Source organism: Rattus norvegicus, chromosome 16 (genome assembly GCF_036323735.1).
Source record: "Rattus norvegicus strain BN/NHsdMcwi chromosome 16, GRCr8, whole genome shotgun sequence".
Taxonomy (NCBI): domain Eukaryota; kingdom Metazoa; phylum Chordata; class Mammalia; order Rodentia; family Muridae; genus Rattus; species Rattus norvegicus.
Window position 1 is genome coordinate 3,105,213 of NC_086034.1, and position 18,333 is coordinate 3,123,545.

An 18,333-nucleotide genomic window follows, 5' to 3' on the forward strand; every position below is an offset into this window, starting at 1 on the left:
TGTAGAGAAGTTAGTCGGTCTCTGTAAGCCTGTGATCCCATTCCAGATGATATGGCCATGGTTTAGAGGAAAGAAGCAACCGGCTCATGAGCCCACAGCGAGCAGGGTGGGCAGCTGGGATTGGGATAAGTGCTTCCCCAAGCCACACCGGCGTTCACCAGCACCAGTTCTGAGCTCTCTACAGGTTTATTAGCTCACGGGTCAAGTGGCTTTTCTCTCAGCACTTATTTGGGAAAGTGTGCAGAGACTTGCTTCTAAGAAGAGCAGAGCCAGCTCTGGGTGTTGGAGAAGCCCATGGCGTGTTTGCAAAGGTTCAGTGCTATACTGGGTGGTGTGAGGCAGGGGTGATTTCACCCCACACGTGTATTTTCTGGCCTTCGGGTATGTCTCCCGTAGTCAGCATGGCTCCTGACTCCCACTCTGAGTTCGGAGTCTTATTTATTGTGAAGTTTTTTTGTTTGTTTGTTTTGTGTTCTAGCAGTGGGGAGTGGTGGGTTCAGGCTTGCAAAGCTCTGTTTTCGTTTTCAACAAAATAAATCTTTAAACGTATTTTTCTAATTAATTTTTTTGAATTTTATGCATTTTGATCGTGTGTTCTCTCTCCACTGCTCCCCCTAGTTCCTCCCAGATTCCCTCACCTCCCCACCACAGTGAACGTCATGTCTTTTATGTTTTTCATTAGCCCAGTCCATTTTGTGTTACCCATCTCTTCCTTGATGCATACGCATCCACCGATGTGTTGTTGACCTAATGGGCCACACCCTTAAAGAAAACCAATCTCCCCTCCCTCAGACACCATCACTCTCTAGGATTCCTCAGTTAGGGTGGAGGCTTGTTTTGGGGCCTTGTGCAAGCAACCACCTCTGCTGTCAGTTCATGAGTGTAGCAGCTCTGGTATCCTGAAGACCACTTTGCTCGGGCTCCCCTGACCTCTAACTCTTAAAATCATTCTGGCCCTAATGGATGGTCTCTGAGCCTTTTGTGCTGGTCTAGGTTTCTCATATATGGGTCAACACTCTGTCAAGCCGTATTCTGTGCACTTTGGCCAGTGCTGGGTTTTGTGTTAATCACTGTCTACTGTACAGAGAAACTCCTCTGATAAGGGCTGAGAGCTGCACTGATCTACAGGAAGAAAGATACAAGCAGAGGACAGTTTGAATTATGTCCATTTAGCAGAATAATAATAGTTGGGTCACCCCTGGTGCCTATGAGCCCCCAGTATGGGTTCTTGGTTAGGTTTGCGGTGCCTGGTATGTGTTTCTTCTTGTGGAGTGGGTCTTAAATACAATCAGAAAAGCCTTTGAAAACATGCACCTTCATTTATGATGCTAGAATTATCCTGTAGCTTAGTTTTCCCCCCATGAGAAATTTCTTCATCTCCTCTTGCAGCTTGAACCTTTTTCTGTCCCATTTAACTATTTTTCTTAAATAAGGGGGAAATTGTGGGTTGTAAGTGACATCCAAAAAAAAGCAAAAGGCAAAATGTCCAGTTAAACATAGCTATGAGAGATACTTAATTGTCTTTAGAATGAGTAAGGTTTAAAAAAAAAACAGCATTTTTTTCCTCTCTTGCTGGAACTCTTCCTATGATATACTTGAGTCTAATTGTCTGACCGTGGTGAGAGGTGAGGATTACTGCTGTTAAGTTTGTTAGTTGTGAAAATGTCACTCCTAAATTTGAATCACACACACCTGTGTTTATTGAGCAGTTATGTTGTGCACAGAACCATATGGTGGATCAGAACCAAACCATCCAAAACAAGCCACACCCTGAACTGTAAGTCACTCAGGTGTGGACACCCAGGTTACAAAATTGGGTAAGAAAGGCAGAAGTGGGAACCCAGATGATATCAAATGAGGTGGGGGTGGGGAGGGAATGCTTCTTGGGAAAGTGGCATTTAGAGGTCAGCTTTGGAGAACTGGCACAGTTGTGAAAAACGGATGGGTTGGGTTATGGGTTGTAAGCAGAGAAGACTGTGAGAGTGAAGATGAGAAGGCTGACACAAGCTTGAGAGGAGACTTTTTAAGCCTAGAAACAAAGAAAGAGAAACCAAAAGGAAGTAGAAGGAAAGAAAAATAAAAACAAGAGTCAACATTAGTGAACCAAGATGTCAGCCTTTTTTAGCTAGGAGCACCACAGCCAAGTACCAACTGTCAGAAGAGATTCACGAGAATGACAGATCCTGTTTAGAAGCCTCGGCAACACGAGAGAGGGCTCAAATAACCAAAGCAGGAGGAATGGGGACATCACTCCAAACCTTAAAACGTAAACAGGGGGATATTTAATGAATGATTCATGATAACAAAATTGAAAAATTTAGGTCAATGACTAAATTCTGTTAAAAATACAACCTGCCAAAACTGTGTGAGTAGAAATAGAATACCCAAGAGTCCTAGAGGCTACAGACAGTCGTGATGTCATTTAAAAACTCACTACCAAGCCAATGAAACCTCTCAGAACCCAAATGCAAGAGAACTGTACCAAATGTTTGTGGAAGGAGTTAGATGGATCATAGGAAAAGTATTTCTAAATGGAATGGAAGGGTGAACTGCCTGTCCTGTATGTGTTCTACTTAAGCTCCACGTTTCTGTCTGGCCCAACCAAAGCACTGGAAGTAATGATCTGAATAAACCCCAGTGGGAAATATCTAAGTTAAATGAGTGCAATGAGGGATGGCAAGAGAAATGGCAAAACTGAACTAAGATCTGGATACCAGTGCTATTCTCCATAGCAAAGTATAAAGAAAGCTTGTAGATGTCTTGAGTAGACACAGAGAAAGCACCTTCGAAACACCTTCAAAAACACCTTGAGATTACACGTGAGGGGTTGCCTTAATCCAGGAGCTACAAGAAAGCTGTAGCAGGTGCATTTCACACCAACAGTTGATCACTTTCACCACAGTACCGGAGGCAGGTAGGAGTGTCAATTGCTTGGAAGTCCAACATTACAAGTCTAAGAATTAGAAATAAATTAATAAAGGCATATTTTTTGTAATTTAGAGACAATGATTGCAAGTACAGGAAATTTCACATGTGTGTGTGTGTGTGTGTGTGTGTGTGTTTATATTAAAATGTTAAGATTTAGCCAAACGTCTGGTTCATATTTAAAAGTCAATCTTCTATTAACAGTTATGAAATGAAATTTGTACAAGAATGACAGTTATGATGACATTAGCAAACCCAGATCATCTACAACTCTTAACAATGATGTGCAAGACCTAGTTGATTCATTCTATGGAAGGCTGTACAGCAAGAAGTAGCTATTGCTCTATGTGACAACACAATTAACATCCACAAAACAATTTGAAAGAATCCAGATCCAAAAGAGCATGAACAACATGATGTTCTTTGTGTCAGTCAAAACTAATTAATGGTGTGAAATACCCAGATGGCGGCTAATTTAGTGTAGGCGACCGAGAGTCAGGGAAAAATACCTTGGCACTGGTGCTCGTGCCTGGATGTGTGAGCTGGTTGGCATATGCTGAGTCAGCACTTACTTGGTGATAATTTACCATAAGTGCGAAAAATAGCATGAGTTGGGTTACTTCCAATATATGTTACCTTTATATAAAATGCTCACTTAAAAGGAGAGAAAGCTCAACTATGGAAAACAGAGAACACAATTAAAAATTAGACAAAGGACTTAAACAGACCTCCAGAAAAGTAATCAGGTAGCCAACATGGACATCAAAGGAACCTAGGCATCATTAGTCATCAGAGAAATGTAAATAAAATTATATTTAGATTAGCTCCTTCCCCCCCCATAGGATGACTAAAACAAAAACCAAATAAGGAACACTGAAAAAGATGTAGAAAATTTGGAAAGGTCAGGTGCATGTAGAGGGGTGGGGTGCATTTCGAAAGCTGCTGGGCACAACCTCAAAACCCTAAACATGGCCCAGAAATCCTACATCTAGGCACACAGGGCAAAATTGAAGACAAGTGTCACTGCCATTCCTCATATTTGCAAAAGTAAAACCACTAATGTGTCCATCATGAAGAAATCCAGTTGGAGGTACCCACACAGTCACATGTTACTCAGCAAAAAGAAATAACGAATGACTGATGCATGCAGCAACCCAGAGGACCGTGAAGATATTCCTGTAAATAAAGGAAGCCGAGTCACGAAAGACCCTCTGTTACCTGATTCTAATCATGTGAAGTGCCCAGTGTGGACAGACTAGGGACAGAAGATGAGCAAATGCCAATAGCTATGGGGAAAAGAGCCAGATGAGCCCCTGCTAGTGGGCACAGAGCTCTAGGACATGAAATGGTGTAGAGTTAGTGAGTAACAATGCTTACCCGACCACCGAATCAAATGGGTGAATTTTAGGGTCTGTGTATCACAGCTCATCCTCCAGTTATTAGGTTTAGAGATGAATATTCCAAAGGAGTGATCAGTCTGATAAGTATTAATGTTTGCTTTATTTAAGTAACTTTATAATGTAAGGGGTAGAGATGTATTAATGCTCTCTTGGAGAAGGTGTCCCAGTAGGATTCCCAAACAGACTTTGAAGTAGACTCAAATAGTATTTCTACCTCAGTCTCATGGCTCACCAGGATGCCACAGCTATAACACGGAAAGAGGTTATGGCATATAAAATAGGTACCACCACTGTCCCCCCCCCCCCAAATGGTCATGCTTCCAAATGTGTTTCATTGATCAGGATGAAGTATAATTCTTATTTAGGACAACAACATAACAACATGTGTGATGATAACAGACACCTGTAAATTCCTCAGATCCTAAAGTAAAACAAAACAACACACATTTCCCAAAAAGTACCTGTTATCAACAACAGACCATCACAAATCCTTAAGATATTACTCTTGTTTTCCTTGACTTGACTGTGAAGATTCCAGAGGAAAGATCCTGGTATTTAATTGATACTCAAGGAACCTTACTCTCTTAACCCCTTCCTTCTCTTTTAATCTGAAAATTGAATTTTGCCTGTAAATAAAAAAAATGCAACATTTGAGTAAAGACCTCCAGAGAAACAGAGTTAAATAAGCTTTCTTTAGGCAGAGACACAGTCATGCTTTGCATGTTGAAAAGGCTTTCAAATGTCTTTGAAAGGACAAACCAGTGGAGAAAAAATAAGGGAATATCACCAGAGCATAATGGCTTATAATAAATGGCCGGTGACATCCATCCCTTGCTTCCAAACATCTGGCAAATGAAAAGATTGGAGTTAAGTGTCCTGCTTTAAAAATTCCACCAAGTTTGGAGGCTTCATGCTAGTAATTAAGATTCTCAAAAGATGTCTCTGTTATGTCTGAGTCTCACCTCGCTTTTTCACCTTGCTCTTGTCACTTTAGCTTTTTGTCTTGTGTCTTGGTCAGCACAGCGCAGCCACTGCCTGCCCCATTGCTGTTGCACACTGCCCAGCCTATTGTTTATTTAGGGGCTGCAATTTCCTTCCTGGAGTGCAACGCTACCCGTAGGGTCGAGAAGTCAACCACAGGCCTCATGTGAACTTCCCCTTTCAAGCTGCGGTAATGACAGTGTACCATGTCATAAGGCACAACTCCCTTTCCACATCCATCAGGCCACACTAGCGATGGTGTGGGCTGAATTCCTCTGCTGTCTTTGCTTTTTCCATGAAACAAGCTGGTTGAACGCAGGGAGACTTGTGGTATGTTTTAGAGTTTCTGTGGAGGCCTCTGCCCCAACCAAGGCCATGGCTAGGGCTAAAAGGAACATGAAGAATAAGTTTAGGTTGGCTGCATGGCCAGAGAGCGTTTTCACCAGTCTTTTTCCTGAGGATTGGAAAAGAAACAGAGGAGAGTGAGATACCCTTGTTTTTTATCCTCCCTGCAAAGCATTCGCTGCATTCTCGAGACACATTTTATTACTGCTTTTCACAAAGGATGGGTATCTAGAATCCAAATGCTCTTTGTATATGTGTCTGTGTGTGCGTTCGTGTGTGCGTGTGTGTGCATGTGTGTGTGTATGTACGTGTGTGTATGTGTGTGCGTGTGTGTGTATGTATGTGTGTGTATGTGTGTGCGTGTGTGTATATGTATGTGTGTGTGTACGTGTGTGTGTGTGTACGTGTGTGTGTGTGTACGTGTGTGTGCGTGCGTGTGTGTGTGTGTATGTATGTGTGTGTGTGTGTGTGTGGCCCGTGCACTCATCTGGAAGTGGTTTCTGAAATCTTCCCATCCCTTACATCTCTCCCATACACATTCACTGTTTTCTCATGAATTTACTCTGTGATTTTCAGACAAAGAGCGCCGTGTGGAAGGAAGATCATGAGTAGGCCAAGTGTCTAAAGTGCAACTCCTTCTCTGAAGCCAGTCTTTAGGTTGGTCAGGAAACAGTCCCAGGTCCTTAGTTACACATTTGGGCCATCCAGCCAGTCCAGATCTGTCACTGGCAGGTTTTCGTTGCCTGTTATCAATGTACACATACACCCATGTTTCCTTATGCTCAGAAAAGGAGAGAGTGTTTGCGTCTCAAATCTATTTATGTCATTTTCTTAAAAGATCCTGATTGCCCTTGCTAGCGCTAAAGTTCTGGGCCTGTCACTGAGTCTTGAGATACATGGTTCTTGCTTCTGGAAAGAGCCAAACAATTAAAAGCCCACTCTAACCAGCAAGACAGGCAAATACAATTACCCAAAGGAAAATCAGCTGATCAGATGAAAAACCAAAACAACAGTAGCCCCCCAACGAGAGAAACAAAGCTCCAAGCAGTAGCTAAGCTTCCACTATGGTTACTGTTCCAGAGGTTTTCCATGTTGTCCTCCTCTTCCTCTCATGGCAAGGTAGGAACATGCCCACTAAGTCTGACCAGGCGTAGTAGGAATAGAAGCTGCCATCTTGGCTTGCGTTTCTACTGAACTAGAGAGTTTACAGAGACAATGGTAGTGTGATGTGGCAACCGTAGTGCCTTCTTGTTGTGGTGGTGGCAAGTACTGTACGGGAGGTCTTACCCAAGCATCATAGACATTCACAGTTTTCTTAGCATGTGCTACATTCAGAGAGGCTGGGTACATCTATCACCTCAAACTCTAGAAGCCAGAGCTGAGACCCACACCTAAGTCTGTGGCTCTTGAAGGCTAAGGTTTTACTTTCTTATGCAGATCGTTTGGATTTTTAACATTCTCTCTCTCTCTCTCTCTCTCTCTCTCTCTCTCTCTCTCTCTCTCACACACACACACACACACACACACACACTTATAAAGATTGGTTTTGTGGTTATGAGTATTTTGCCTGCGTGTATGTATGTATGTGCACCATATGCATGCCTGTGGAAAGTACAGATGGCCACGAACCCAAGTGTGGGTGCTGGGAATCTAACCCAGGAACTCTGCAAAAACAACAAATACGCTTAACATGAGCCGTCTCCCCAAGCCCCGCTAGCTTGTTTTGTTACACTTAAGTCAGTTAAGAGCAATAACAAATTTGTATAAGGAGGCCATCCTTTCAAAAGCCACATGGTATCTAGTTGGAAACACGAGAGGTGAGTGTTTTCCTCATGCTCTGACATCAGTACCGTGTATATCAGAGTCAGGGTGGCAGGAAGACCTCAGCCCAAAGCACAGGCTTCCTAAGAATGAGTCAGTGCACACAAATGATACTGTGGTGCCCAGCCAGGTTGCCTTTGATTGGCTTTAACCTGATTCTGTGTTTGTACATTTCTCCATGAAGAAGTAGATACCTATATAAACAGACATACTGGTGTCATCTGAAACCTGGCCTGCCCTGTCATTTTCTATATCTGTTCATAATTTGGTAAGGACCAAGAAGATGAGTTTTTGATTTCTCTCTATACATTTTTTTCTCCAAATATGCTATGGGACCATGGTCATATTGTAGGTCATACTGGAGGTTGGATGAGACACCGCTAGTTTAAGACTCAAGGCTGCTGTGTTATGTTTTTATCCGTGAGTAGATGACTTTTAAAGGTTGAGCAGTCTTAAGCCTCTGTGGTATTCAGTAATAAGAGTTTAGAAGTCTATTATAAATAAAACAGAATGCAATTATGTAGTTCTGTTTCCTGAGCATTAGATCATGTCTTCTTTAAGTCAGTTTGGTCATTTGTTTGTTGATCAATGCCTATATACTGATATAGGCCATGGTGAGTTTCCTGCTCTGTGAGAAGCGTTTATAAATTCTCTCTTGTCGTGATATTCAAATGAAACACGTTATTCCCACTGTATTCAAAGGAAAGTACATTTCTATGCTCAGAAATCACATAATTGTTACTTTTTTGTGACTGATATTTCTTTTCTAAATGTTCCACCCACTCGCCATTTCAGCCTTCAGTTCCTAGAGAGGAGTTGAAATCTGTTTCTTGCTGCTTAAGGGGAACATAATGTTTGACAAACACAGAAAGATACAATGGTGTTCTGACTGGTATAGCTGGCCAGGCAGGCTACTCGCAGCATTTCGGCTCCCAGGTGCCAAGTCAAGCAGCCTTTGAAAGGAGGTTTTATTTACCCATGTATGTTCATCCAGTAAGCTGCTCTGGGCTCTTTGCATTGGTTACTCTCCTCTGTGCTGCCTGGTCAGCCTTTGCAGTCATTTAGAGCGCTGCCATGACCTTAGGATCTTGGGAAAAGGCAGATTATGATTTCGTAATTTTGAGTTGGAGCTAAAGATTCTGTGTCTGAAAAGACTGCAGGTAACTCCCTTGCTGCTCATTGGAGGCTCTTTTGTGAGTAACAGAGCTCGAGACTACCCCTTCCCTAGGAGAAAAGGATGCCCATGAGTCTTGTTTCGATTGACCTGGTCTCTTATGTGCCTGGGAAAGTGATCGCTGCTCAATAGATCAATGTCCACTTATTGAGTGAATGGATGGGTGTGTGAGAGACTCCCTGGGTCTGAGTTACATATCGGTCTGAAGCGTATCTATTTTAGACAACTCTGAATTCTTTTTAAAAAGTAACTTATTGTGCACTCCTGCTCAGCTAGCATCTCTGTCACTCCAGCGATACTCAGCGACCATTGTTAATGTTCATGGTTCGGTTAAGAAGTAGCATTGCTGCTGGGAGTACAATCTTGTGACTTAATTTTTATTTGGACATCAGGCACTTATTTTGCTTGATGGATATAAAATGGTCTTTTGTTCAAATCATTAAATGGAAACTATGAACTACACTTGGCATAAAGTTTTACAAGCATTATTTTATGCATGTACGAGAAGGAATCACTTATGGGAGATGGGACGTTTCCCCTAACAGGGATCAGAAACAAGCATGTTTTAGACGCCCCCAGCCCCACACTTTAAAATAATACTACAGTTTATAGCCAAAATTTCACATAAAAACAAAACAACTTCCTGGGCGTCATATCTCTTGGCTGTTGAAAAAGTATCAGCTAAGGGTCAGTGGTGCATCCAGGTTGAGCAGAGTCTATTTTGCTATTGATTGGCCTCGTCATTGCAGGTCCTCCCTTCTCCCTCCCTCTCTCCCTTCCTCTGTCCCTTCCTTTGTTCCTTCCTCTCTCCTTCCTCTATATACCCCTTTTCTCTTCCTCTCCCCCCTTTTCCACTTTTCCCCACTACTTACTACTTCCCTTCTCCTATATCTGTCTACACAGCCCAAGCTAGCCTTGCATTTGTAATCCTCCGGCCTCAGCATCTGGAGGGCTTTTTATTGTTTTAAGGGTTAAAGGCAAGTGCTGTCAAACTTAGTTGGTGGCCAAGTATGAGTCTTGGTAATATGAATGGTAATATGAATATTTAATCCTCCTTACTTTAAAGTGAGATTATATTTTCTCAGGTAGAAGGGAAGAATATTTTCCCTTGGCAAATCCAAATCTTTGGTTTGTTATTTCATTAAGTCATATAATTGTTTGCGTGTGTACTCACATGTGCACGTATTGAGGTCAGAGGACAACATCTGTTGTTTTTCTCGATTGTTCTCCACCTTGGTTTTTGAGTCAGGGTCTCTTTCTGAACCCAGAGCTCACCCGTAAGGTTGGGCCTCCCCCAGCCCTGGGATTACAAGTGTGTGCCACTGTGTTTGCCGGCCCAAAATCAGGTCCTTCTGCTCATGTGGAAAGCACTTTACCAACTGAACCATCCCTGATAGCCCAAGTCACTACAAGAACTGATGGCTGACGGTGATAAACCTGGAGAAACCTGAGCAGAACCCTTTGCTGAAAGGTTTTTCAGAGCTTCAGACATTGATGTGCACCGACATCTCCAACAGGCCTTTCCCACACTCACCGGGCCCCATCATGGAGGTTTTGGGTAACAAGTTGTTCTATACTATATTTTATTTCTCCGTTTCTGTCAGAGGCACTCCCTAAATTTTGTTCCTGGAGGATGCTTACTTGTGAAACAATCTATGTGTGTTTGAAAACTCTTAACAGATTGTTTAAAATGTGAGCCATTAGCAACTGTGACAGTGTTCAGACTACTGACGCGTAAATGCATCTCTGCCTTCCAGAACTCCGGTGATATCATACCATGTTGTCATTGAGGGGTTTTTACATCTTCGTTGAAGACCATGGCTTAGAGCTGCTGTGCGTGCTCATTTAGTGTCTCCTTTCAGAGAATGTCAGCATGCAACTTTCAGCCATCCCGGAGTAATGTGGACGCCCATGGTCCTTTGCGTAGGCTGTCACACACTTCTTCTCCCTGGATTCTTGGAGCAGAGGCGTTGCAATGGGAGGGGAATGTGTTCTCTCACTCTCTGTCTTGATTTTGAACATCCTGTACACAGCCCAAACCCCAGCTCTACCTTGGTGCTTTGTATCTGTCCTTTGCCACTGGTTTAAGTCTGTTTTGGCCTTTTCTGTGCTGAGGAGTTAGGGGAATGCATTTTGTTGCCCTTGAAGTAGCTTTCTAATATAGGAACCATATAAGGACAGAATAAATTGATCTCCTAGAGTACCCATTCCTTTTTCCCCCCATTCTTCCTTTTCCCTTTGCATTTTGGGATGCCTGTTTATGAAGAAAGGAGAAAAATGTTGTTAATTTAAAGAAATTATTGAAGTGAAAATTTTTTTCTGTTTTATGGTTTACCGAACGTTTAACTCAGATGTATGCAGATTTAGAAGCTTGGTTCTATGAATAAACTGTCTTGAGCCATTCTGATTCTTCCCAACAGGATATAATTCTGTAATATCAGGTTGAAAGGTGTCTTCTCTGTTTAGGAGTTGCTAGTTTTGGTTATTGCCAACTGGTGCCTCAGATAGACTAAGAGCAAAACCAAAGGAAGGTTCTTCTCTTTTTTGTCCACATGGTTGAGACCTGAAATCTTACCAGTGCATATCAGAAAAATTGTGTCAATCATATGAGAACTGCAGTTTTACATCTCTCTCTCTCTCTCTCTCTCTCTCTCTCTCTCACACACACACACACACACACACACACACACACACACAACTATGATCATTTCAAATGGGAGCTTGAAAAAGCTCAGGAGATTTTTCTATAGAAGAAAAAGCAAGGAAGTTGAATCTTCTCATGTTTAACACAGTGAAGCTCTTATAATGATTTCATTTAGCTTGTGTAAGCTCTCATTAGTTCTATTTAAAATACTTGTAAATCTCATCGGTGCCAATTTGTATTTCAACAGAGAGAAAGAGAACGTGTGTGTGTGTGTGTGTGTGTGTGTGTGTGTGTGTGTGTTTGTGTGTGTGCATGCACGCACATATGTGCTCATGAACACGTACTCACACAATGGGCATACACCTGTGTTTGCTTGTATGTGGAGGCCCAAGGACATACCCAGGAGTTCTTTGGATGCTGTTCTTGGATTTTTTAAGACAGATCTCTCAGTGGCCTGAGATAACCACAAAGGTTAGGCTGACCAGCCTAAGCCACAGGGATCCATTGTGCTCCCACCATCATCCCCAATTTTTTTTTTAATGTAGACTCTGAGGGTCATACTCAAGTCCTCTTGCTTGCAAGACAATCAGTTTACCAATGAACCATCTTGCCGGCCCACATTGATTACTGTCTTAACAGATATCTTTTTATGTGTTTTCTGGTATAAATACAACCTTAAGGCTGTCATGGCAATCAGTCAATGTGCCAATCATACTCATCCTGTAACTTTTCAAGCTTTTAATAACCTTGAACATTTGTCATATTTATAGTTAGGATAATTTATTAACGTAAAATGGCTTACTTTGAAGAGCATTATGAATTTTAGATTTTATAGCCTTTGGATTATTATTGCTGCTTTTTCTCCTCTCCCTTTCTTTTTTTCATAGTTCAAAACTGAAACAAGTCCCTACATGGGGCACCCGGCTCTGCCTCCTAGAGTTCACTGATTTAACAAGCCTGACTGGAAGTTTCACCAGTAGGACTTTGGGGTCTGGCAGGGTGAAATTAGGACACCAGCCCGTGGGCTCTGGTGAAGAGCCTTTTCATGATTTGCAGATGGGTACTGTCTTTCTATGTTCATGTAGAGGAGAGAGAGTAAGTGAGTGAGAAACAGAGAATTCTAGTGTCTTTCCTGATAAGACTACTACTATCATCCCAAGGGCCCATCCTCATGGCTGTTCCTCTCATCCTGGAAGTTTAGTGCAATGTTCTTTTGTTGTGCTTGGTGGCTTGCCCTGTGGGCGCCCTCTCTTCTATACTTCCTCAAGCATCGTTTCTTATTATGCATTCTCTTGTGCATAGAGTCTGTCACTGGGTGTTTTTTCTCAATTAATCCCACATCTGAATGTAATATTTCTAGTTTCTCTAGTCTGTAAATCAGTAGGTTAGCGATGGCTTGCAAGGTAGTCAGGGTTTTTGGTCACGTAGGGACCTGACTGCTTGTCAAATAAATCATGATGTTGTAATATATTATTTCCAGTTGTTATAAATTTTCAATATTTATTGTACCGTTCATGAAGGCAGGATTCAGTTATTTAATTTCACTTATATCTGTATTGGAGATGAGACTCCTCTCCATTAGTGAGTTTGAATTTCCTTCTCTCTTAGAGTTAATTTCCAAGCATGGCTACTAAAACAGCCACAGAATATACAAAGAAATAAACAGGGACCAACTGCTTTTGTGTATATAAGTGGACTAAAAAGTGTACCCTGGTCAACTGTCCCAAAATTACACTTGTTTTACCAAAATGGTTTTTGTTCTTGTAGATATACATGTATATATATACATATATATATGTATGTATATGATTTATATTATACACATACACACATATGTGAGACTACATCTCATATATATATGCATATACATCTATATATGTATATATATGTGTGTATATATACACACACACATATATATATATGTATATATATATATATATATGATTATTTTTGCACTGTTGCTCAGTAATTTTGTTCCTGGACATTAGTAAAACACACCTAGGTTTCCCCCTGTATTATGGACATACAGTGTTCACTGATCATTGAAAAATTGCCTGACATGATCCTGCAATCTGAAAACACGATCCCTTCTGAACCCCAGGCTATCTCTGCAGCACAGCTAATTCTGCGATTCCAAAGTTGCTTTCTCAAGTTCTATTTTGGGAATGATGAAACTTTAAAAAAAAAAATCAAACCAACATCCCTCCGACTTTCTTTGCCTTTTATCAACAGGACACAAAAATTGCTTCACTGGAGCGGAACATCCGGGACCTCGAGGATGAGATCCAGATGTTGAAAGCCAATGGTGTGCTCAACACAGAGGACCGAGAGGAGGAGATCAAACAGATCGAGGTGTACAAAAGCCACTCCAAGTTTATGAAGACCAAGGTAGGTCCCAGAGGCTCTGTCTTTCATGTTCTCATTGCGAGAAGAAGGTTAGGGTTTACCTGCTTGCTTTTGCAAAGACCCACATAATCTGCCCCGTGTGAAGTGAAACACATGCATAATAAAGGACATGAGAAAATTTAATCCAGAAAGGGGTCCAAGGGATCCTAAGTGGGGCTTCTACTCCTGAGGTTCAGGGCTGAGCTCCTTTGTGTTTCTCTCTCAGGAGTTAGAGGCCTTTTAGTCTTTTCTCTCCCATGTTTTCAGCTACCTTCCCTCTTTTCTTTTGAATCGTGGTCCTGCCTGGTTTCTTGTCCATCCCTCGACAGTGCTATGTCGGAAGGCATCATTCTCGTTAGCCTGCTACCACATCTCAACATATTCTGGTTTTAGCATAAGAGGAATAATTTTAAGCCTTGGGGCTTTCATTTAGTCAAATTGCTTAGCTTTCCAAGCTGGAGTCTCTTTATTTGTGAAATGGAGATCAGAAAAGTAGATCCATCATTGAGCCGCTTTGATAATGCCCAGAGATTAGTTCATCAAAGCAGCCAGTCAGCTTTGTCTGGTCTCCAGACAGAAAGCGCCCAGTACTGATGTGTTAATGTCTCTCTCTTGGTTACTCTTCAATACTTAGGGAGTATTATTAGAATAACCCGCTCCATTACCTTTTTTTTTTTTTTTTTGGTTCTTTTTTTCAGAGCTGGGGACCGAACCCAGGGCCTTGCGCTTCCTAGGCAAGCACTCTACCACTGAGCTAAATCCCCAACCCCAGTTACTTTTTACCACTATTGCCAGTTCAGAGAACTGGCTTCTATCTGTTAAAATTTAACTTTGGGCTCTGAAATGATCAGTTCTGCCTATGCACAGCCATTATGCTGATAACTAGCCACAAAGAGGTCTTCTGAGACTTTGGGCTGCTTTTTCTATTTTCCTGTTAAGCCATTTTGTTTCTGATGAGCTTCAGTATAGCAGGCACAGACCTAAAGTGATCTGTAGACATTGTTCAAGTCACTCTGGACTGGAAGGTCAGAGGCACGGCTTTGAATAAGGGCTGGAAGTGTAGGGTGGTATTACTGTTTCCCACTCTGCAGCTTAGCACTGGAAGACTGAGTGAGTGTTCAAGCAGCCTACACAGCTGAAAATGCACAAAATTGGCTGAGGCCGCCCTGCATTGTGGACTCTGTCCAGGTGGATAGTGTATCCACGTGGTCCTCAGCAAGAAGTCGCGATGACTGCTAGCCACATCTGCATGTGAACATATTCTTGAGTTCCATTTTACTTCTCATGGTAGTTACTTCAGAGGCTTTCAGAAAGAGTCTAGACCAGGGAACACAGAGAAGATGTTGGAACAATGCAGGGAAGGTGTTGACTAAAGGCTTGTGCTGACTCAGGTCCATCTCTACCTTGTCTTTGCCAGCAGGAAGGCTCTAGGGGAGAATTATGTCACCCAGCCATATTTTCTGCCTCTATAAAATGGGACAGCACCATCAGACTTAGAAAATGGCTCCCAGGGATTAAATGAGAGTTAAAACAAATGTAATTAGGTGTCTGGCTCAAAAACAGTGGCTAAATATTGTAAACATTGTTCTTGTCCAACTATAACCCAATTAATAAGAGTGATGAAATTCTGATTGTTGAACTGACTTGGAAAAGGGCTTTGAAATGAATGCAAATAAAAATGTGTTATACCTCATAAAAATGTTCCTTATAGACTGATAAACTTTAGCTGGAGTGTACCAGTAGGAGTCAGTTTTATGTTTTCTGGTTGAAAGCATGTTGTTGCTGGATCTGACCAAACATTTATTGCTTATTTCTTGATTGACTTTTCTTGGTTATCCTACAGTGAGGAGGGAACAGGATTCCTTATTTAAGTCTGGGGATGCTGCCTGTTGTCAGTTGGCAGGGAAATACTTGAGCTAGCTGTGGAAGAGGCCCTTTACCCTCGTTTGATACTGACCTGAGGACTGGAAATAGAGTGGGTGGATGGGTGGGGCTCTGAAAATACCTGTGATTTAAAAGTAGCACTGAAGACCTAAATTGGTTTTTGTTCCTCTTAAATTATACTTTTTATAAATATGGCATCATAGCCAAGCCAGGACAGCATATTTTGGAAGACGAGCTGTAAAAACGGAACAGCAGAGTTTGAGACTTTGAACTGGTATGTAGGTAGAAGTGTCAGATATACTGGGATGGCAGAAGTCCTTGAACCTAGCAAGTCCCAAACATAACCACTGGCTGCACGAGCTCCCTAAAAGACTTCCTTGATGGACCCTCAGATTTCCACTCTTCCTACAAAAGGTAGAGACTTTGGATTGTGCAACCCAAGCCTAAGAGGCTGTGGCAAGCACTAGTTACTTTGAGGTCCGTTGTTAAACCTCTGAGAATGTAAGGAAGCATATAAATAATGACTTTTTCCAAAAATCTATAGCATCCCCTTTCTCTAGAAGGCATTGTTCTTATTGTAATACGGTCTGTTTACTCACACAGAATTTCTGTTAGCTGTTCCTTCTGTCTTCACTCTTCGTCAAAGGTGCCCCTGTGCTGTTATGGATCTCCCCTTAACACACTCTATAAACCTCTGACAGATGGCAAACCTCCTAACCCACCACCCCATGACACCGGGGTTGTATCTGCAGGGAAAAGGAAAGACTGCTTTCCTTGGCTGGGTGGGGCTTTTAGGACGTTGGTTGTGTCAGAGTTATAAGTAGGGGAATAAGTCTCAGACAGAATGAAGTGTGCCTGATATCCGCATGGGCTTCATCTGGAGCAGGTGATGTAATTCCAGCGGGCTGTTCTCCTGGCCATCACAGAGAAGCCTTCCCTGGCCTTGGTCCTCAAGGATGTTCAATTGCATCACTTTCTATTTTTATTGAGTTTATGGCCGTAAAAGAAGCAAAAGGCATATTTTTGGAAATATGTGATTCTTTCTTCCCCCCTGTAAAATGTATTCCCTTAGAAAAGCCCTTCTTAGTTATTGCCTGCATAAATATTTATTCGAAATTTACCTCATGGCAATAATAGTCTGAAAGCTATTCTGAAGAGACCTCCTGTTTAATATTTATAGACTGAAGCAGCTTTATCACCATCAGCCCACTTTTGTGGAGGAAAGTAGGTGTGTGTGGACCTGCCACATTCTTCCTTCCCGTTCACCCTCTTCTGAGGATTCCAAGCTTTCCCTCACATCCCTTTCTGCATATCCCAGCCCCGCAGAAACTTTCTCCTTGGGTATGTGTGAGAGTTCATACTACAGCATTGTCTTCCTCTGAAGCACACTGAGCTGATGACCTCTGGAGCCATAGTTAGTGGGATGGCTTTTATATGTGTGCCAGCTATATGTGGGGCCTCAGCTGAACAGTCTGTGATTTGGGGTTCATAGTCCTAATCCTGTGGGTGACAAGGAAGCTTATTTTGTTGTAATTACCACTTAAGGTAATCTCAATTTCAATTTATGTTCTGTTCTTGTCCGGAGAGGGAACTCTCAGTTCTTTTCTACAGGAAAGTGAGCATGGATTCAGGATTACTAAGCTCAGGCACTGTGCTGCTGGTGTGAGAGCTAACCTGAGCAGTGATGCTTTGCTCATATCCCATTAATCCCTAACTGGGATGCTGCCCCCTGCTTCCCCCCCAGCCCCCGGATACATTCAGAATCTCTCTCAAGACCATTGTTTTTTCAGTCCTCTACCAGTTCTTTCGGTTTGGTAAGCTCAATGAAATCTGCTTGTTCACGGATGTCATGACTTCTTCCTGGTGGTTTTCCTTCAGTTTTTAGTTTTTCCATCCATCCATGCTACTCTCGATTCTTTTCTGGTTTTTGTGAGAAAAGTACTGTAACAAAATCAGCTAATTAGAGAAAGGCATATTTGGCTCTCAGTTACAGAGTGTTGCTCTATCATTGCAAGGAAGTCAAAGCTGTAAGAATTTGAAGCCGCTAGGCCCATCCTCAGTGAAGAGCAGAAAGAATGATGTGTGGGTGAGTGTGGTCGGCTTGCCTCTTTCCAGTCTCCTACTACTCAGAACCACCTTTGTAGGGAATGGTGCTACCCACCGTGGGCTAGTCTTCCCACTTCAGTAAGCCCAAATAAGAAAATCCTTCACAGTCATGTCAACAGGTCAACCTGGGCTAGACAATTCCTCACTGGGTGTCCCATCCTATGCTGTGTCAAGCTGCCAGTCAACACTAATCACCACATCTGCCTCTTTGGTAAATACTGCAACCAAAACCCTCTGAAGGGTCCTCACTCCTGGCAAGGCGTCCCAGTCTGTTTATGCTCAGCTGCTGCATGAGTGACTTAGGCATTGTTTATGCCATTTTTCTTGTTGTTTCCAGAAACAACAAAATTCCAAGAGCAATATATATTAAAAGCATTAAAATGTAGGAGCTATTAAGGAATCTCCCGGGCCAAAACTAAGCCATGGTGGATCATGTGTTTTAGGTAGAGAACAGCTTATTTACTCATGTTACCATTTATCAAATGGATAGACCTGATCTTTGGTTTCCACAGTCACAAGGACATTGGAGTTTTCTGGTTGGGCTACTTCAGACGAGACACATCACAGGAATGCTATTATCAGCACCACATAAACCTGGGATTCCAGGGAGCAACACTCAGTGCAAAGAGAAACCAATATTCCCCCTATTCCACGTACCTTCACTCTTT

General features: G+C 42.2%; 1 protein-coding gene across 30 annotated transcripts in view; it reads left to right on the forward strand.

Annotated features, from left to right (window-relative positions):
* Erc2 (ELKS/RAB6-interacting/CAST family member 2) overlaps nucleotides 1-18,333 on the forward strand; it is an 860,860-nt gene that overhangs the window by 285,814 nt on the left and 556,713 nt on the right. For all 30 annotated transcript variants that reach the window (XR_010058279.1, XR_010058280.1, XR_010058281.1 and 27 more), the window contains one exon: nucleotides 13,523-13,678. Coding sequence is in view for 26 of the 30 variants with exons in the window: in XM_063275106.1 (XP_063131176.1) it covers nucleotides 13,523-13,678 (156 nt within the window). In the remaining 4 variants the exon portion in view is untranslated. The remainder of the gene's footprint in view (nucleotides 1-13,522; nucleotides 13,679-18,333) is intronic.